This window comes from Oncorhynchus nerka, linkage group LG18 (assembly GCF_034236695.1).
Source record: "Oncorhynchus nerka isolate Pitt River linkage group LG18, Oner_Uvic_2.0, whole genome shotgun sequence".
NCBI classification, from domain to species: Eukaryota; Metazoa; Chordata; class Actinopteri; order Salmoniformes; family Salmonidae; genus Oncorhynchus; species Oncorhynchus nerka.
The window spans coordinates 47,800,924-47,823,250 of NC_088413.1; the positions used below are offsets into that span (position 1 = coordinate 47,800,924).

At 44.1% G+C, this 22,327-nt stretch overlaps 1 protein-coding gene across 1 annotated transcript in view; it reads right to left on the reverse strand.

The window, feature by feature from the left end:
- Window positions 1-20,946: 20,946 nt before the first annotated feature.
- kiaa0586 (KIAA0586 ortholog) overlaps window positions 20,947-22,327 on the reverse strand; it is a 129,402-nt gene continuing 128,021 nt past the window's right edge. The window contains 1 exon segment of the mRNA XM_029687723.2: window positions 20,947-21,419. Within this exon segment, the coding sequence (XP_029543583.2) occupies window positions 21,265-21,419 (155 nt within the window). The 3' untranslated portion in view covers window positions 20,947-21,264.

Sequence of the window (22,327 nt, forward strand, 5' to 3'; positions counted from 1 at the left end):
TGTGTGTGTGTGTGTGTGTGTGTGTGTGTATGTGTGTTTGCGTGCTCGTGTGCTTGTGATGGTGCGTGCTGGAGTGTGTGGGGCCAGGGGGGACTACTCCAGGCCTCTGTCGTATCATATGGCTCCTCTAAGGCTGAATGCCTTTTAAAGGGTCCTCTGAGTATGTACTATGAGGCTATGGCTATGAGGTAATTGGCATTGTACACAGCACACACGTGTGTTTTACAATCCTTGTGGGGATCAAACAATTGATTCTGATTCAAAATCCTATTTAGGGTTAGGTAACCCTTAACCTAACCTCAAAACCGTAACTCTAAAACTAAACTCAAAATCAAATCAAATGTATTTATATAGCCCTTCGTACATCAGCTGATATCTCAAAGTGCTGTACAGAAACCCAGCCTAAAACCCCAAACAGCAAGCAATGCAGGTGTAGAAGCACGGTGGCTAGGAAAAACTCCCTAGAAAGGCCAAAACCTAGGAAGAAACCTAGAGAGGAACCAGGCTATGTGGGGTGGCCAGTCCTCTTCTGGCTGTGCCAGGTGGAGATTATAACAGAACATGGCTAAGATGTTCAAATGTTCATAAATGACCAGCATGGTCCAATAATAATAAGGCAGAACAGTTGAAACTGGAGCAGCAGCACGGCCAGGTGGACTGGGGACAGCAAGGAGTCATCATGTCATAGTCTTAGGGCTCAGGTCCTCCGAGAGAGAAAAAGAAAGAGAGAAAGAGAGAATTAGAGAGAGCACACTTAAATTCACACAGGACACCGAATAGGACAGGAGAAGTACTCCAGATATAACAAACTGACCCTAGCCCCCAACACATAAACTACTGCAGCATAAATACTGGAGGCTGGGTCAGGAGACACTGTGGCCCCATCCGAGGACACCCCCAGACAGGGCCAAACAGGAAGGATATAACCCCACCCACTAAACAAATCCCTTATTTTAACCCTAACTATAATTGTAACCCTAACCCTAAACGGCAGATAGCCTAGTGGTTAGTGTCGGGCCAGTAACCGAAAGGTTGCTCGATCGAATCCCAGAGCTGACAAGTTAAACATCTGTTGTTCTGCCCCTGAACAAGGCAGTTAACCCACTGTTCCCCGGTAGGCTGACATTGTAAATATGAACTTGTTCTTAACTGACTTGCCTGGATAAATAAAAAGCCTTTATGCGGACTGGTGAAATATCCTCACTTGTCTGAGTTTTCTGTTTTACTATCCTTGTGAGCACTTCTGGTCCCCACAAGGAAAGTAAAACCAAACCAAACACACACAACCAGTCCTGAAGCGTATGTCTTTAAAGAGTAATTAAGCAAGGCAGCAGTTTGAGCTGAGCAGAGGCAAGTGATGAGGGTTTTACAAGCTGCTAACCACAAAACAATGGTGGAGTTTCGCTAAGCATTAAAAAGCACTTTAGGCTTCCCGCTATACATACAGAAAGCAGTAAAAAGCTGCCAGAGTATATAAGGCTGCTCTGACTGCTGTCACTTTTCTACTGGTGAGGCCATTTTTTATTTTATTTCACCTTTATTTAACCAGGTTGAGAGCAAGTTCTCATTTGCAACTGCGACCTGACCAAGATAAAGCAAAGCAGTTTGACACATACAACAACACAGAGTTACACATGGAATAAACAAACATACAGTCAATAGTAATAGTAGAAAAATCTATATACAGCATGTGCAAATGAGGTAAGATAAGAGAGGTAGGGCAATAAATAGGCCATGGTGGCAAAGTAATTACAATATAGCAATTAAACACTGGAATGGTAGGATGTGCAGAAGATGAATGTGCAAGTTGAGATACTGGGGTGCAAAGGAGCAAGATAAATAAATAACAGTATGGGGATGAGGTAGATTGGATGGGCTATTTACAGATTTTTTTACCTCTATTTAACTAGGCAAGTCAGTTAAGAACACATTCTTATTTTCAATGACGGCCTGGGAACAGTGGGTTAACTGCCTGTTCAGGGGCAGAAAGACAGATTTGTACCTTGTCAGCTCGGGGGTTTGAACTTGCAACCTTCCGGTTACTAGTCCACCGCTCTAACCACTAGGCTAGCCTGCCGCCAGGTGCAGTGATCTGTGAGTACAGCTGGCGAGGGAATTACACAGTAAGGCTGCATCCAAAATGGTACCCAATTCCCTACATTGGGAATAGGGTACCATTTTGGATTAAATCTAAGTGGGATATGGGAGAAGGGTATAGTTTGGGGACGATGTGCTTAGAGATAGCTTGTCCTTCACAGTCTCATCTAAAAACTGCGCTAAACCAGTGGCGATTTTAGCATGTAAATCTTGGTGGGACAACAACAACAAGAAATGTGGGATGCATTGCCAGCAAACAAGCACACACCAGCCACGAACGATGTATTTACAATACCGCGTTGGTGAAAATAGACCAAATTATTAGGGTGAGGCACACGGGCTACTAACAGCTTACTACACAACATACACCTAGTATTACTTTCTTAGCTACAGTACACATATCTCCCTGGCATATTACATCATTTATACAGCAGCATACAATACATTTTTGGACTCACCTTGTGAAGGGGGCGCGGCGGTCCATTGTGGGCAAATTTTGTCATCAAACTTTGTCATCAAAGTCTGGCATTCTCTGGATTTATGGTGGGAACCCTGAAAAAAAAACACAGCCACTCCATTGAATAGCTGGCTAATGTTAGTGGTTGCTTTGCAATGCTTGGAGGATTCCTTCCAAACGACTCATTCATGAATTTGCGATTTCCAACTTGTTGTGTAAAGGCCAATGAGCACCGAAACATTTTATCTATAATTTCTCTTCATTGTTTCTCTTCATATGACAAGGATTAAAAGGGATTTGCCAGTAGATTGTTGACTTGATTCATGATGATGAATGCTAGTTAAGACTTTGAAAGTAAGATGTTGACATGATCAGTCCAGTCAAAGCTACTGTACATATAATGTGATTTGACGTAATTTTATCTGTGGCCAATGACCTTGAGCCTTCTTGGAAGGACACTTGTAATATAACTCTATGGCAGGACCCAAAGGGCAGACATTTTGGATGTCTACCCTTACTAAGGACTTAAACTTGGCGATGACGTACTGTTCCCATGAGTGACAGAGCAGTAAGCCAATCACGGCGCAATGTTCCTATTTTCTGCTGACTCGCCCCACCACCACCACAGAAAGCACTGAGCTAGGCTGAAACACCTGCATATTGGAGCTGTCTTACTCAAGTAAACAAAAAATAGACCATGTGTGTATGCAGCTTTATTAACTGAATGATACACATATTTATATTTTTGCAAAAAATGTGAGCTCAAAGCAGGTGAATGACGGGCCCCGGGCCCTTAAACAGGCCCTGAAAGACGGGTCACCACTGAGCTAAACACAGCTAATTAGCTACATTTGAAGTCGGAAGTTAACATACACTTTGGCCAAATACATTTATACTCCGTTTCTCACAATTCCTGACATTTAATCCTAGTAAAAATCCCCTATCTTAGGTCAGTTAGGATCACCACTTTATTTTAAGAATGTGAAATAATAGTAGAGAGAATGATTTATTTCAGCTTTCCTTTCTTTCATCACATTCCCAGTGGGTCAGAAGTTTACATACACTCAATTAGTATTTGGTAGCATTGCCTTTAAATTGTTTAACTTGGGTCAAACGTTTCGGGTAGCCTTCCACAAGCTTCTCACAATAAGTTGTGTGAATTTTGGCCCATTCCTCCTGACAGAGCTGGTGTAACTGAGTCAGGTTTGTAGGCCTCCTTGCACGCATATGCTTTTTTAGTTCTGCCCACATAACTTTCTATGGGATTGAGGACCACATAATTTTCCTTCCTCATGAAGCCATTGTGAAGTGCACCAGTCCCTCCTGCAGCAAAAGCACCCCCACAACATGATGCTGCCACCCCCGTGCTTCACGGTTGGGATGGTGTTCTTTAGCTTGCAAGCCTCCCCCTTTTCCCTCCAAACATAACAATAGTCATTATGGCCAAACAGTTCTATTTTTGTTTCATCAGACCAGAGGACATTTCACCAAAAAGTATGATCTTTGTCCCCATGTTTTAAGGTGGTTTTGGAGCAGTGGCTTCTTCCTTGCTGAGCGGCCTTTCAGGTTATGTCGATATAGAACTTGTTTTACTGTCGAAATAGATACTTTTGTACCCGTTTCTTCCAGCATCGTCACAAGGTCCTTTGCTGTTGTTCTGGGATTGATTTGCACTTTTCGTACGTTCATCTTTAGGAGACAGAATGCGTCTCCTTCCTGAGCGGTATGACGGCTGCGTGGTCCCATGGTGTTTATACTTGCAAACTATTGTTTGTACAGATGAACGTGGTACCTTCAGGCGTTTGGAAATTGCTCCCAAAGATGAACCAGACTTGTGGAGGTCTACAATTTTTTTCTGAGGTCATGGCTGAGGTCTTGGCTGATTTCTTTTGATTTTCCCATGATGTCAAGCAAAGAGGCACTGAGTTTGAAGGTAGGCCTTGAAATACATCCACAGATAGAGCTCCAATTGACTCAAATGATGTCAATTAGCCTATCAGAAGCTTCTAAAGCCATGACATCATTTTCTGGAATTTTCCAAGCTGTTTAAAGGCACAGTCAACTTAGTGTATGTAAACTTCTGACCCACTGGAATTGTGATACAGTAAATTGTAAGTGAAATAATCTGTAAACAATTGTTGGAAAAATTACTTGTGTCATGCACAAAGTACATGTCCTAACCAATTTGCCAAAACTATAGTTTGTTAATTAACAAGAAATTTGTGGAGTGGTTGAAAAACAAGCTTTAATGACTCCAACCTAAGTGTATGTAAACTTCCGACTTCAACTGTACATATCCATCTGCTGCCGTTCACTAAACTCAAATTGACCATGGCGGTGTCCCAAAAGGCCCCCTATTCCCTATGAATTGCAATACTTTTGATCAGAAAGCATATGCCAATGTAAATGAGGAAGTGTCACTTGAAAGTCCACATAACAGTGGTGACTTTGCAGGTTTGGTCTTGTAAGGCACATCTGGGCTGGATCAAACTGGCTTTTGGTGTGCTCCCTCTTCTTAAAGGGATGTTTCCTTGTTTTTACACTTACTTTGGCTTTAGTATATTACTCCTGTCCCAGAATGGAACATCCCTTTAAAAGCATGACCAGTACAAAAACAAACAAGAGGTGAAAAACAGGCTTGCTTTCACAGAGCCAGAATTTTAGCGTAAAGCCAGTAACTGTCACTGATATCATCTAAACAAAAGACTCAGATAAGCCTACTGGTAGTGAGTCAGTCTTGTGCTGCTAGCAGGGGATGAGAATCTCCGTTGGGGAGATGACTTTGGCAACTCTTTCTGTGACAGTTTACAGGATGCATTTGAGTCCTTGTTTATTTAATCAGCAGAAACTGAATTATACGGATCATGTCCACCTGAGGCTCCGGATGCCTATTTACCCCAACAGAACAGGACGCAATGCTCTCTATAGTCACAGCCTCAGTAGTAAAATTGAATAGGTTTTACATTTTCAATAGTCTAACACACTGATGAATCATGAATTCAATTAATTATTTTGCCATTGAAGATCAAGGTGAATGTTTGTATGTGCAGGATCTGAATATGTTGGTAATTTTTGGTCAGTTCCTCAGAGGCAAAAAATGCAAAAGAGGTCACAGAATTCTGGGCATTGATGCTACTTTAAAATTGCACATAAAACCAGTATTTTACATTAAGACTGTCTGGGCTTTCAACATTTAATTTTATATCTTTAAGGCAAAACAAAATAAAACATCTCCAAGGAAATGCAGTCTTGGTTCTTCGCCAAGGTGTCTGTGTCTGAGCAGAGAGAGATAACAATAGCCAACATCATCGTTCTCATCCATTCAGCCAGCTGAGCTTTTTGTGTTTCTGTTCTCTTAATCTTTCCAGCGTTGCCACGGCAAAGTTCCACCGCCACCGATGCTGTCGTCATGGCAATGCCTCATCATCATCAGCCTCCTCTCCTCCCACACCCCCTATGTCCGAGTTATCCGTCTGGGTGATTTGTTTGCAATTAAAACGCAGTGCTCAGTGTGGCATACAGTATATAGATGAACAAGAGGCTGTGCCCTCATTTGACCGCGGTGCACAGTTCCTCAGGCATTTGGCTGCTCATTACCTACTATTGCACCACTGCCTGTATCAGACTATATCATGCGTCATCAGACCAGACTTGGCATTCAAGTGCTAAAACGGAGGTGGGAGGTGAAGGAGCTTGCCAGGAAATAAAATAGAGGTTCAGTGATGAGTCGTAGTCTCCAATGGCGGCTGGTTTGGTGTCTGGTCTGGCTCCTATAAACAGTTGTTTTCATCTATTGAAAGCAGAGACTCCATGCAGGGGGTAATGGACTGGCCACTGCGCTACAGAATGGACATTGTTAGTGAGGTTATAGGAGATGCAAAAGGACCGTTGCCCACAAATGACCCACAGCACATCAACAGTATAAAGTCATGTGTGTCATACATGTACAGGTTATAACCCTCTTCACATGACATAGTTCAAAACGTTTGAATATCTGCTGTGTCGTACCATGGTAGTAAAAGCATCATAGTGAACAGGGTCTATGTGATGGGCTTCCATCAAATAGATCTAGAGAGTATACTGGATAGGGAATGTGTAACGCTATACACAGTAGCTCCAGATATTATGTGTAACATTTAACATATCAATCACCGTCATGCACACAAGGGCGCATTCACTACGATCCCAAAGAGAGCCATAGGAAAATCAGTTTCTTGTAGTGGAAAACATCAGAAAGATTCCTTAGAATGAAGCATAAAGGGCATACTTCCCGGATGTACATAAGATGACATTCATGACGTGAATTTGACCATTTCCATAGAGGGGGTTATAATAGCTAAGAAACCCAACATTCAACCAATCGTGATATTTTAAAACTAGTAAAATATTAACACTAAGTGTCCTCAAAAGAAACTAAACAATCTCACTTATCGTTCTAGTAAATATGATACACAGACTTTCTATTGTCTCCTGTGGCCTTAAAGGGATATTTCAACTTCATATTTATCATCTCCAACATCAACATACAATATATATACAAAACTATGTGGACACTCCTATTTCAGCCACACCCGTTGCTGACAGGTGTATAAAATCGAGCACACACCCATGCAATCTCCACAGACAAACATTGGCAGTAGAATGGCCTTACTGAAGAGCTCAATGACTTTTAACGTGGCATCGTCATTTCCAACAAGTCAGGTCGTACAATTTCTGTCCTGCTAGGGCTGCCCCGGTCAACTGTAAGGGCTGTTAATTGTGAAGTGGAAATGTTTAGGAGCAACAACGGGTCAGCCACGAAGTGGTAGGCCACACAAGTTCACAGAACGGGAGCCAAGTGCTGAAGCGTTTAGCTCGTAAAAATCATCTGTCTTCGGTTGCAACACTCAGTACAAAGTTCCAAACTGCCTCTGGAAGCAACATCAGTGCAATAACTGTTAGTCAGGAGCTTCATGAAATGGATTTCCATGGCTGAGCAGCCGCACACAAGCTTAAGATCATCATGCAGAATGGAGTGGTATAAAGCGTGCCGCCTTTGTACTCTGGAGCAGTGGAAACGCGTTCTCTGGAATGATGGATCACGTTTCACCATGTGGCAGTCCAACGGACAAATCGGGATTTGGCTGATGCCAGGAGAAAGCTACCTGCCCGAATGCATAGTGCCAACTGTAAAGTTTAATGGAGGAGGAATCTTTTCTACTATAAAACATAGAAACGTGCCATTTCCACATACACTACACTACAAAAGTATGTGAACACCTGCTTGTCAAACATTTCATTCCAAAAACAAAAGCATTTATATGGAGTTGGTCTCCCCTTTGCTGCTATAACAGCCTTCACTCTTCTGGGTGTTAGATGTTGGAACATTGCTGTGGGGATTTCCATGTCTTCCATTCAGCCTCAAGAACATTAGTGAGGTCGGGCACTGATGTTGAGCGATTAGGCCTGGCTCACAGTCAGCGTTCTAATTCATCCCAAAGGTGGAGTTGGTGTCAGGGCTATGTGCAGGCCAGTCAAATTCTTCCAAATTGATCTCAACAAACCATTTCTGTATGGATTTCGCTTTGTGCATGGTGGCATTGTCATGCTGAAACAGGAATGGGCCTTCCCCAAACTGTTGCTACAAAGTTGGAAGCACAGAATCGTCTAGAATGTCATTGTATGCTGTAACGTTAACAGCATATTGTACGTGCTTCAGCACTCGGCGGTCTCGTTCTGTGAACTTGTGTGGCCTACCACTTCACAGCTGAGCCATTGTTGCTCTTAGACGTTTCCACTTCACAATAACAGCACTTACAGTTGACCGGGGCATCTCTAGCAGGGCAGAAATTTGACAAACTGACTTGTTGGAAAGGTGGCATCTTATGACGGGGCCACATTGAAAGTCACTGAGCTCTTCAGAAAGGCCATTCTACTGCCAGTGTTTGTCTATGGAGATTGCATGGCGTTGTATTCGATTTTATACACCTGTCAGCAACGAGTGTGGCTGAAATAGCCGAATCCACTCATTTGAAGGGGTGTCCACATACTTGTGTATATAGTGTATCTTGATGTTGAGGTGATGCTGGACATTATAAATATGAAGCTGATTGTTTTTTAAATTTCCCTTTAACGCAAATCCTTTTTAAAGTCATGAAAGTTTCAAGGTGGAACTTTTAGATATGTTTTAAAGTATTGATAACTTCTCCTAAAATAGCAAAGAGAAGGCAGCATTGTTCTTCTCAGAGTAAAACACTTTGTCTACCGAGAGAGTAGAGAGAACATGGACATCAATTCTATTTCAGACATGCTGTCCAGAAAGTGGTAAATAGAGGTCACTCACTCTTAAAGGGGCAATTCAAACAACAAAGCGACTCCCTACCACTTTTTGCCGAGGTTCTGATAGGGTAAGACAGTTGAACTAAGCTCATGAGGCATTTATAAGTTATATTTTCAAGATTCAATGCCTGTATATCATTAATATAAAAGTGCATTAATTTGATGTAAAAATGGATGTACCAATCCCAGATTGCCCCTTTAAAGATTCAGTTTGAGCTTTTCAAGCCAGGCAGCATTTTCTCCTCAACACCCAGATCCACTGTTGGATTGCTTTGATAATATGATACGAGCCAGCTAATAATCACACGGTTTCTCTCGTTAAGACATGTTGGCAAACAGTGATGTAGGCTACTCTGTCATAGTGCCAGGATTTCTGTGGTTTTGGTTGGAGGCCCAAACTTCCACAAAATATATTTTTTCCTTTTAAATCTCAAAACTGTACTCTCAAATTTGTCAATACTATCTCAGATAATGTCCAAATTGTGTTTGTAGAGAACTACATTTGTTAGCTGAAACTACATGATGCATTTCCATGAGAAATAACATGCCTATAAATGACAGACACATCTGGAGTGTGTAGAGTCAGACACGCCAGTGACAGCCTGGTCCCCAAGGGGTAGAAGTGTGAAAACCAGAAATGTCAGACAGTTCTACCCAACCTCCCTCTTCCTTCCTACTCTCTGACAGTAACACAGAGAGCCATGTAGAACTGCTGATATGAATCGTCAAGAACAAGCGAAGGCTAATTTTGAGAAATGTTTCAATTGATTTCTATGGTAATACAGTGCAATAATGATTTACATAAACAGCACACGGCATGTTTCACTTGACTAAGCGATCTTCTCACGAGGACAACAAAGGAATCAGGTTAATTGATCTTTGTTCATTCCACCAGAAACAATAAAAAAAAATGTGTGCTGAAAATTTAAGAGACACATAAGTCTTCAGAGTCTAATTTAGTATCTGTAGCCTACAGGGAGTAGCCTAGCACTTCAGCGGCACAGACAGGTAGACGTGTTCGGTGCTTGGAGCCTACGGCACTGCCCGAGGGCGCTGATTCTCCAGTTGGGAGCAACTAGTAGGCAAATTTGTATCATTTTCTATATTTACTTGATGAAGCTCATTCCAGTGCCTCTGTGCTGAGTTTCAGCTTTATGTTCTCTTCTACATCCTTGCATTATTCACTATCTCAGCCTCTGCCCCCTTTTGATTTCCTGTGCTCCATCTGTGAAAACCCCCTGGTGCAGCAACCTCTGTCGGCTAAATAAGTCATCAGGACTGCATGCAGCCACGCTCAAATCACGGCCCTTCACTCAGATATATAGTCCTCAAATCACAGCCCTTCACTCAGATATATAGTGCTCAAATCACAGCTCTTCACTCAGATATATAGTGCTCAAATCACAGCCCTTCACTCAGATATATAGTGCTCAAATCACGGCCCTTCACTCAGATATATAGTGCTCAAATCACGGCCCTTCACTCAGATATATAGTGCTCAAATCACGGCCCTTCACTCAGATATATAGTGCTCAAATCACGGCCCTTCACTCAGATATATAGTGCTCAAATCACAGCCCTTCACTCAGATATATAGTGCTCAAATCACGGCCCTTCACTCAGATATATAGTGCTCAAATCACGGCCCTTCACTCAGATATATAGTGCTCAAATCACGGACCTTCACTCAGATATATAGTGCTCAAATCACGGCCCTTCACTCAGATATATAGTGCTCAAATCACGGCCCTTCACTCAGATATATAGTGCTCAAATCACGGCCCTTCACTCAGATATATAGTGCTCAAATCACGGCCCTTCACTCAGATATATAGTGCTCAAATCACAGCCCTTCACTCAGATATATAGTGCTCAAATCACGGCCCTTCACTCAGATATATACAGTATATAGGCATATAAGGTCTATCACTCTATACACTGTAATAACTATTGTCTAGGGCTTTAATTAATGTATTTATTGTCTTCACGTTTTGACTTCTGAAATTATAATGACAATGGGATTTGAGAAATTACTCCAATAAATTGTAAATATCCCAAAAGTTCAGTTCTGTGGTTGCCATAGCGCCGCCTAGGCAAAGAGCTCTGTAAAAACTCTGTAAATTCTTTTGAATGTTTTTTTGTGTTTTTTTTGACTGCTCTGGGGCTTGATCACTTGATCACCCAGGTGGGTGCTACATGTTCGAGAATAGAGGACCAGTACCTACTGGAGCTGGTCGTACGGAGGAACTGATCGTCGGAGAAACAGATGTGGTGAACTGATGAAGCGCTCCATGGCCTGTTTGTCAGACTGTCTTTGTTTCTCTTTGGCTGTACCATCTAGGCCTCCTCCACTGAAGCTACAAGGTCTTTCCAATCCAAGCTGCATCTGCTCCCAGCCTTTCATCCAAAGCCAAATAGACACAGAAATCTCCGTTTCTACCATGTCAATTAAAATGTGTTTGTTTGATTTCCTTTTTATTCACTTTGCAATAATGAAAAGCGATGTACAAGTTAAATGAATTATTATTAATGATTAAAAAACAAACTACTGTACTTCACTTGTAAATGTACCTTTTTGTTCAAAGACACTTACAGCCCACGCGTTGCTACACAACATGGGGCCCCTGGCTGTACAAATAGGAGGCTCTGTATGTGTAGTGTGGAGAGCCAATGTCCAGGAGTCTCTACAGCTGCAGAAAACAGCTGCCTGGAGCAGGGTTGGACTGAACATAAGCAAAGGGCATGGGGGTGGTGGGAGAGGACATGAGGGGCTTGATTGTTGTCTTGCTTCCTCTCTCCTCAGCGTGTCTTCCGTTTTCTCTCTTTCTCTCTTCCCTTGACAAAGAGAATCCTGTCTTCTTGAGAAAAGGGTCAGCGATTGAGCACTTACTTCCACGGCATGTGGACGTAACTGCTCCCTCTGTGGCAGTGTGAAGTCACCAGGAAGGTCAGCACCACTAAACCAGAACATCCACAGACACTGGTGTTGTCTTACAGCTAGAAACACCACGGACAGATAATCTTCATTGACAGACATGTGTTTCTCTCACCAGGATCCAGGAACTGTGAGCCTTTTCATTACAATTACAACATTGACACATTGAATACACAACAGTCGGATGCATTGCACCATCACACTTTTAACATACACTCATTGTCCCGTTCTTGTTGTTCTGTATATAAAATGTAACATAATATAGTTCTACCAATGTACTGTACTGTAGATTTCATTGAATCCAAAAAGAGAGGTGAACTGAATGTGAGAAATCTCCTGTAGGCTGGCTTGTTAAAATGAATGCTTGCATGGTTGAGTCAGATGTCTGTTGTTCCCCATTTCATTTTGGCTTGCAGAATCTCCTGTTGAGATTGATTTGAATAAAATGATGCCTTTTACACATCAATGAGCTGTATTGTTGACAACATATCAGGCAGCCAGGACTACGTGATTCAGACCAAAAGATTAGGAGGTAGATCAGCTTTAATATTGCAGATAGATTGAAGCGTCCATCAATGTGATTGTCTGCATAATTTCCAATCCACCATATATATATTTTTTTTGTAAATATACACTACCGTTCAAAAGTTTGGGGTCACTTAGAAATGTCCTTGTTTTGGAAAGAAAAGCACATTTTTTGTCCATTAAATTAGCATCAAATTGATCAGAAATACAGTGTAGACATTGTTAATGTTGTAAATGACTACTGTAGCTAGAAACGGCAGATTTGTAATGGAACATCTACATAGGCGTACAGAGGCCCATTATCAGCAACCATCACTCCTGTGTTCCAATGACACATTGTATTAGCTAATCCAAGTTTATCATTTTAAAAGGCTAATTGATCATTAGAAAACCCAGCTGAAAACGGTTGTGCTGATTAAAGAAGCAATAAAACTGGCCTTCTTTAGACTAGTTGAGTATCTGGAGCGTCAGCATTTGTGGGTTCGAATACAGGCTCAAAATGGCCAGAAACAAAGACCTTTCTTCTGAATCTCATCAGTCTATTCTTGTTCTGAGAAATGAAGGCTATTCCATGTGAGAAATTGCCAAGAAACTGAAGATCTTGTACAACGTTCCCTTCACAGAACAGCGCAAACTGGCTCTAACCAGAATAGAAATAGGAGTGGGAGGTCCCGATGCACAACTGAGCAAGAGGACAAGTATATTAGATTGTCTAGTTTGAGAAACAGATGCCTCACAAGTCCTCAATTGGCAGCTTCATTACATAGTACCCACAAAACACCAGTCTCAACGTCAAGAGTGAAGAGGCGACTCCGGGATGCTGGCCTTCTAGGCAGAGTTCCTCTGTCCAGTGTCTGTGCTATTTTGCCCATCTTAATCTTTTCTTTTCAATGGCCAGTCTGAGATACAGCTTTTTCTTTGCAACTCTGCCTAGAAGGCCAGCATCCCAGAGTCACCTCTTCACTGTTGAAACAGCGATATGCCATCTGCAGCGATATACCATCCCATCTAATTTGTTTTTCAACAGGACAATGACCCAAAACACACCTCCAGACTGTGTCAGGTTTATTTGATCAAGAAGGAGTGATGAGTGCTGCATCAGATGACCTGGCCTCCACAATCACCCAACCTCAACCCATTGAGATGGTTTGGGATGAGTTGGACCGCAGTGTGAAAGAAAAGCAGCCAAAAAGTGCTCAGCATATGTGGGAACTTCTTCAAGACTGTTGGAAAAACATTCCTCATTAAGCTGGTTGAGGGAATGCAAAGAGTGTGCAAAGCACTCATGAAGGCAATGTGTGGCTACTTGAAGAATCTCAAATATATATATATATATATTTTTGTTAAACACTTTTCTGGTTACTACATGATTCCATGTGTTCTTTCATAGGTTTGATGTCTTCACTATTATTCCACAATGTAGAAAATAGTAAAAATACAGAAAACTCTTGAATGAGTAGGTGTGTCCCAAATGTTGACTGATACTGTATATATTTTTAAAATATATTTTCCTTTAAACTGTCCCCTAATATGGAGTAAAATAATGGATAACAAAACTTAGTATGTATAAGCAGGAAGTACATTTACATTTACATTTAAGTCATTTAGCAGACGCTCTTATCCAGAGCGACTTACAAATTGGTGCATTCACCTTATGACCTCCAGTGGAACAGTAGTGCATCTAAATCTTTTCAGGGGGAGGGGGGGTGAGAGGGATTACTTTATCCTATCCTAGGTATTCCTTAAAGAGGTGGGGTTTCAGGTGTCTCCGGAAGGTGGTGATTGACTCCGCTGTCCTGGCGTCGTGAGGGAGTTTGTTCCACCATTGGGGGGCCAGAGCAGCGAACAGTTTTGACTGGGCTGAGCGGGAACTGTACTTCCTCAGTGGTAGGGAGGCGAGCAGGCCAGAGGTGGATGAACGCAGTGCCCTTGTTTGGGTGTAGGGCCTGATCAGAGCCTGGAGGTACTGAGGTGCCGTTCCCCTCACAGCTCCGTAGGCAAGCACCATGGTCTTGTAGCGGATGCGAGCTTCAACTGGAAGCCAGTGGAGGGAGCGGAGGAGCGGGGTGACGTGAGAGAACTTGGGAAGGTTGAACACCAGACGGGCTGCGGCGTTCTGGATGAGTTGTAGGGGTTTAATGGCACAGGCAGGGAGCCCAGCCAACAGCGAGTTGCAGTAATCCAGACTGGAGATGACAAGTGCCTGGATTAGGACCTGCGCCGCTTCCTGTGTGAGGCAGGGTCGTACTCTGCGGATGTTGTAGAGCATGAACCTACAGGAACGGGCCACCGCCTTGATGTTAGTTGAGAACGACAGGGTGTTGTCCAGGATCACGCCAAGGTTCTTAGCGCTCTGGGAGGAGGACACAATGGAGTTGTCAACCGTGATGGCGAGATCATGGAACGGGCAGTCCTTCCCGGGAGGAAGAGCAGCTCCGTCTTGCCGAGGTTCAGCTTGAGGTGGTGATCCGTCATCCACACGGATATGTCTGCCAGACATGCAGAGATGCGATTCGCCACCTGGTCATCAGAAGGGGGAAAGGAGAAGATTAATTGTGTGTCGTCTGCATAGCAATGATAGGAGAGACCATGTGAGGTTATGACAGAGCCAAGTGACTTGGTGTATAGCGAGAATAGGAGAGGGCCTAGAACAGAGCCCTGGGGGACACCAGTGGTGAGAGCACGTGGTGTGGAGACGGATTCTCGCCACGCCACCTGGTAGGAGCGACCTGTCAGGTAGGACGCAATCCAAGCGTGGGCCGCGCCGGAGATGCCCAACTCGGAGAGGGTGGAGAGGAGGATCTGATGGTTCACAGAAGCCTATATCATTTTCACGGACACAGAATATTTTACATTAGTTATCTTTTGTTCGTTTTAAGTCCCGTCCTTTAGCTCCACTCAACCCTCCCATCTATCTCTTAACATCAATTTTTTATTATTATTATTTCTATTTGCCATATATTTTTCAACTGTACTGTGATGTTTCACACAAAGTTCAGAAGCTTTCTATTCTCATCGTTTCTACAGATTGTAAATGAAAGATAAACATTTTTGCTAAAAGTATTTTCATATTATTGCTCATTTGACTGTGACATTTCAAATCACCCAGCAGTGCTAGCTGCAGAGTTAGCTTCAGGTAAATGTTGCAATTCTTCAACCATTCCTGGACCTGTGACCAAAAACAAGCTACATATGGACAGTACCCAAACACATTATCTAATGATTCTGTCACTTCGTAGCAAAACCTGCAGAGCTGCTATGGTTGTATCCCTCACATATATAACATTCTATTGGTTGAAATCATTTTGTATAATAATTGAAATTAAAAAATGATATGTTTTGAATCCGGTGTTGTTTTGCGTATCAGTTCATAAACCATGTGCCAGGACTATGTTTGTACTCAACTCTGCCTAACAATCTGACATATCTACATATCTCCATAATTCAGGCCAGTTATCAAGGCTAAGCTCTGAGGGCTATAGCACAGATAGGACAAGGAGCCAGATGTTTCAACGGATGTATAAATCTGAAACATCTGCTTGGCATTTCCACTCACCACCAAATATGGTAAGACTGCTAAACAAGGCTGCTAAATAGCTAATCAAATGGCTACCCGGACTGCCTGCATTGACTCTTTTTTGCACTGACTCTCTTGCACACATACACACTCACAGTATGTGGTGAGGTAGTCTAGCTGCTGCTAGTCACTTTACCCCTAACTATATGTAGTGTACAGCTACCTCAATTACCTTGTAGCCCTGCACATCGACTCGATACTGGTACTCCCGGTATATAATAATGTTATTTTCTACTCCCTATATCTAGCCATGTTATTTTTTTATTCGTTATTCTCTGTGTCATTATTTATATATTTGTTATCTTATCTCTAACTCTGCATTGTTAGAAAAGGACCCATAAGAAAGCATTTCACTTTTAGTCTACACCTGTTGTCTATGCATGTGACAAATACAATTGGATTTGATTGAAAAGGAAGGCCAGTGGCTGGCAGTAGGAGAAGATGGAGAGTTATGGATTTTGGCCGACATACTACACATTTTCTCATCGGCGAAACATTTGCTCTCAATACAGTTTGGTTTCCAAAACTATAATCTGTTATGAACGGAGTAGGCTTAAGTTTTGTAGACTTTACGCTTTGTCAAAGTTTCCAAAACATTGTTTTGTTTAGGAGTTCAAAGGCGAATTAACTTCACACTTCACAGAGTAGGAGTTCCCTTGCCTTTTCACCCCTTTTTGCCCAATTTTCATGATATCCAATTGGTAGTTACAGTCTTGTCCCATCGCTGCAACTCCCGTATGGACGTGGGAGAGGCAAAGATAGAGATCCATGCGTCCTCCGAAACACGATCCCGCCAAGCCACACTGTTTCTTGACACACTGCTCGCTTAACCCAGAAGCCACCAATGTGCCACCTGGCGACCAAAGTCAGAGTGCATGCGCCCGGCCCGCCACAAGGAGTCGCTAGAGCACGATGGGACAACGACATCCCAGCCGGGATGTCTTTGTCCCATCGGGCCAATTGTGCGCCGCCTCATGGGTCTACCGGTCGCGGCCGGCTGCGACACAGCCCGGGATCGAACCCGGATCTGTAGTGAAGCCTTCGACCGCTGCGCCACTCGGGAGGCCGTGCCCTCCTCCTTGCTTGTTCTGCCCACTACGATTAATCTGCTCGCGTTGGAAATGACAGGCCGGGTGTCTATCTTCGGTTATCAATAAAAAATATTTGCCTACATTATCGATAGGTGTGCTCAGGATTCTTAAACCTATCCATCCATCAAACACTGTCTCAGGTGGGAAAAGGAGAGGGGGTGATGTTCTGTTCCCTGGATCTAACAGCTGCCAGACACACACACAAACACCTCATAATGAAGCTCAGACTGGGAGAGAAAACATTCTGTAAAGTAATGAGCTCATTGGAATGCAGTTTTCTAGCAAGGGCGTATAGAGTTGCATGTGTCATTGACCGGCGAGCTTGATGTGACTGACTAGAACAGACTTCACGCCGAGCCTGATTTGGCTGACTAGAACAGAAATCACGCCAAGCCTGCCAGCCATGCGGTTCTGGATCCAGTCCAGTAACTATGGCCCTCCTGCTGGGTTTATCCCCATTAAAATTCAGTAGGGCCTAATAACAAGGCTCCTATACACCAATCAAATAAGGATGTGTCCGAAATGGCACCCTAATCCCTATGTTGTGCACTGCTTTTGACTAGGGCCCATAGGGACCAGGCCAAAAGTTGCCCTATGTAGGGAAGAGCGTGCCATATGGAACTCAACCCAGGATTCTACCTAATGAAGCCACCTTAAGGAAACTAAAGCTGTTGTTTGTGTCCAAACAGACTACTCAGGATCTAAATCATTCATAATCTCATTAGTATATTATTTTAACTAACTGGCTCACGGAGTTGACGTTGACTGGGGCAGACAGGGGTATAGATAGAGAAATACAGGGTTTCTGTCCCAAACTACACCCTATCCCCTATGTAGTGCACTGCTTTTGACCAGGGCCCATAGGGCTCTGCTTAAAAGCAGTGCATTATATAGGGCATAGGGTGCCACTTGGGACTCAAGCATGAAGTCCTTCCACATGATTAATTAAAGGAAAAAGCTCATTTGATATGCAGATTTAATTGCCATTTTGCGAGTCATCAGGGAGGGATCCTTTAGAATGAGTCGACAACTTAGAAATGCAACGCTGTATACGATTAAACAAAGATTCAAAATACAAACTTCCACATCTGATGGTCTCCATCAACGTAATCTGAATGCAACTTCAAAGTTGACAGCATTCCTTTCAGACACATAGGCTCAAACAATTATCAGCAACATTGTAAAAGCCGTGATCAATATGACCTATAGGTTTAACTGAGCCAGTAGAGTAGTGGCTTGTTGTGTGGTCCACTCTGCTCAGAGGCAGCAGCAGCGGACTTAAGAGTTTTCAGATGAGGCACTCATTCAATCATGGAACCCAAATGAAATGTTAGAAATATGAACGTTTAGTAATGCTTGAGAAGCAGTTGTACTGCTTTACCACAACACACACAGACAAGTAGCGTCTTCATCTTGAAAGACGATAAACATTTGTAGACACTACTAAGGGTTTTCCAAGTCATCATTACAACATTTTCAAACGAAACAACCTCTGCTCTACGGTCTAACCTCTCTATCCCACCACAAGTATGAATCCTTAATGTTCTGCATGGATTTATCCTTCATTTAACACCTCAACGCTCACAGCGGAATCCTCCCTGAGGTTTAAATGGAATATGAATAACACGCACTCAAAGCCCTCCCAAATATACAGCCTCTTTCATATCCACAGATGGAAGTTCCTGTGGGGTAAAAAAAAAACAAGTTGTTTTAAGTGCAATTCTAACTACAGTATCTCCTCCATAAGGATGTAAGTGGCTGTGTCCCAAATGGCACTCTTTTGCCTAAATAGTGCACTACTTTTGACCAGGGCCCTATGATGAAAAGTAGTGCACTGTGTAGGGAATAAGGTGCCTATGGTTCATGTCAGGGTTAGAAAACTCCATGTTTGGACTGCCAGCACACATCTAAATCATGTCAGACCTCTCTCTGGAGTCCAAAGGGTAAAAAGCTCCAATGTAATATTGAAAGGGTGCCATCTCCGATGTGTTAAAACGACACAGTGACGACAGTGGCGTTTACTGTAGCCTGGTTTCAGTCCTGATTGTGCTGTCTTGCCAACTTCTATGGTCATTGTCATGTCATACGCCAAGGAGTTGGCTAGACAGCATCGACAGATCTGGGACCAGGCTGGGTTTGCTGTATGGTTGTGGGTAAAAATAAGTGGCGTCTTGTCCCTCGCTGCAGTGCATTCTGGTGCCTGACTGTGAGAGGAGAGTGGTCAATGTCACGCTCGATTTCCCTCCTCTTCCCGCCCCTCACATCTGGCTTTGATAAACAGCTGGGCTGGGCTGGCCGAGAGAAAGCTGGAGGCTCTGGTGTGGGGGTGGGGAGAGAGAATGCTCTGCACCCCTCAACCTCTGGTCTTTACTAAACAGTGAAGAGTTTTTGCCCCAGCTCAGAGATTAGCTGTAGCTCAGACATTTAAGACCAGCTCAGAGATTAGCTGAAGTTTGATATTTCCCCTGGACAGGGACGGCTCAGCAATCTCAGCTAGTGACACACTACATGTATCTGAGGTCATCGTACTGTAGTGTAGTAAGTCTTACTATTCGACAGGAACGTGTGCCATGGCCTCAGATGGACTGGAGGACCTTGTCTGCATCCCAAATGGCACACTGCTTTTAACAGGGGCAAAGAAGGCTTTATGAAGGAAATAGGGTGCCATTTGGGACACAGCCCTTGATTTTCTGTCATGGAAGCATTTCTCAACAGAGCATGCCCATCCAAAAAACAACTCCAACAATGTAGGATGAATTTCTCGTTTGAAAAGCTGAAATCAATCTTACGCCAATTTACATCAAATACTATTTACAATTTCAAAGAAGATACAAGGCAGAGAGAGAGAGAGAGAGAGAGAGAGAGAGAGAGAGAGAGAGAGAGAGGAGAGAGAGAGAGAGAGAGGGAGCAAGAGAGAGAGGGAGAGAGAGCGAGAGAGGGAGGGAGATTGGGTGAGGGAGAGCGAGAGAGGGAGGGAGATTGGGTGAGGGAGAGCGAGAGAGAGAGAGGGAGGGAGATTGGGTGAGGGAGAGCGAGAGAGGGAGAGAGATTGGGTGAGGGAGAGCAAGAGAGGGAGGGAGATTGGGTGAGGGAGAGCGAGAATGACAGAGAGTTGTTGCAGATAGAGGTGCAGTTTCCTGGTCAGTGTCATTGTCATGCCAGACCATCTGCCCTCCTGTCTTTAATCTCATTTCCTTCCTCTACTTATCTACAGCCCTTTACTGATTCAGTCTATCTGTGAAGTGAAACACTAGTCAAATGGAGCGATATTCTGTTTGGAGTCCAGGCTAACTCCATAGAGAGTGAACAGCAGTTTATAGCAGATTCAACATATCGCCTTCATTTGGTGAACTTTGGATAAGAAATGGGACCCAACTAGACGACTTCTCTTTGGTTTAGCTAGGAGGGAGAGGAACGCTCTTTTAGTTTCTCCTCTTGGCACACTTGGTGAATTGAAACAGGATGCTCATTAGGCTGGCGTTGTTAGTGTTGCGTACAGCACAGCAACATCAGATATACTGGCTGAGTCACAAATTCACTATTCCCTACATAGTCCACTACCTTTCGGGCCCTGGTCAAACATAGTGCAGGGAATAGGGTGCCATTTGGGACGGAGATACTATCTTCATCTGGGGCAGCAGGAAAGCAAATGGGTGTGTAATGAGGTGAAAAGCCAATCTCCTAGTCTAGTGCAATGCACTGTAGTAGCATGGCCATGACATCACACTGTTTACATGGGCTCGGGGAATAACTCAACAAAACATTTGAATGACTGGCTGACTTGTCTGAATATCACAATGTAGCTATGAAAACAACCACATAACTGATATGCCTGGAGTTGACTGTATTTAAATGAAAATGTGTATTTGAATGACATTTTTACCATTTGCATAGGGTAAGTATGAAGTTAAGATATCAGTTTATATAACAGTTGTTACTAAAACACTCAAAAGTATCAACTTTATTGCTAAAAAAAAACAATCATTGATTATTGCTACATACAATAAATTGATTATCTGACAGGCAAATTGGTCCAAACACATGGTTATTGGTTCCAGAGGTAAATAAACAGTGAATGTCTGAAGATCTTCACAAGAAATGGAATGTTATCTCTCTCTGCTGAGCTCTGTCCAGATCTGATAAGAAGTCTTTAGTGGTCTCCCCATCGATCCACTGAGTGTGATGAAACGGAGATGGAAGTAGTAGGCGTCTTGGAGGCATTCTTCTGTAATGTCTCAGTAATGGCTAAAGCAGGTCAGCAGCACTAGAATATGTCATTCCCTGATGAGTCTGTGTCTCCTCCTCCTCCTCCTCCGGTGCTGAGCCCCAGACTGACAGAGCCCTCCTCCTCTTCTTCCTCTGGGCCGGTGAAGGGCAGCCGGACGGCCACCACTCTGGAGCCCTGCTGAGTCCGCTCCCCTGGAACATAAACACACATTACTCACTACATCAGTCACCCGGTCTGCTGCCTGCCTGACCAGCACAGCACAGCCTGAGTCCCAGCTCCAACCACCAGCCCTGCCCAGCCTCAGCCTCAGCCCCAACCCAACCCAACCCCAGCCACCAGCCCTAGCTCCAGCCCTGCCCAGCCTCAACCCAACCCCAGCCACCAGCCCATAGCTCCAGCCCTGCCCAGCCTCAACCCAACCCCAGCCACCAGCCCTAGCTCCAGCCCTGCCCAGCCTCAGCCCCAACCCAACCCAACCCCAGCCACCAGCCCTAGCTCCAGCCCCAGCCTCAACACAACACAACTCCAGCCACCAGCTCTACCACCAGCCCTAGCTCCAGCCCTTCCCAGCCTCAGCCCCAACCCAACCCCAGCCACCAGCCCTGCCTCAATCCAACACAACCCCAGCCACCAGCTCTACCACCAGCCCTAGCTCCAGCCCTGCCCTGCCCAGCCCCAACCCAGCACCCCAGCCACCAGCCCTAGCTCCAGCCCTGCCTCAATCCAACACAACCCCAGCCACCAGCTCTACCACCAGCCCTAGCCCCAGCCCTGCCCAGCCTCAGCCCCAACCCAACACAGCCCCAGCCACCAGCTCTACCACCAGTCCTAGCTCCAGCCCTGCCCAGCCTCAGCCCCAATCCAACACAGCCCCAGCCACCAGCTCTACCACCAGCCCTAGCTCCAGCCCTGCCCAGCCTCAACCCAACCCAACAGCTCTACCTTGCCACTCCGCTAGCTGAGTAGGACAGACAAGTGCTAAGCTGGCTGGTGGCGGGTCACTTAGCCTGATGAATGAGCCGTGTGTTGTGTAGGAGCCAGCGGTGTAGGGGGAAGTGTTTTTTCCACACACACACACCCACACGTTGTGTAGGAGCCA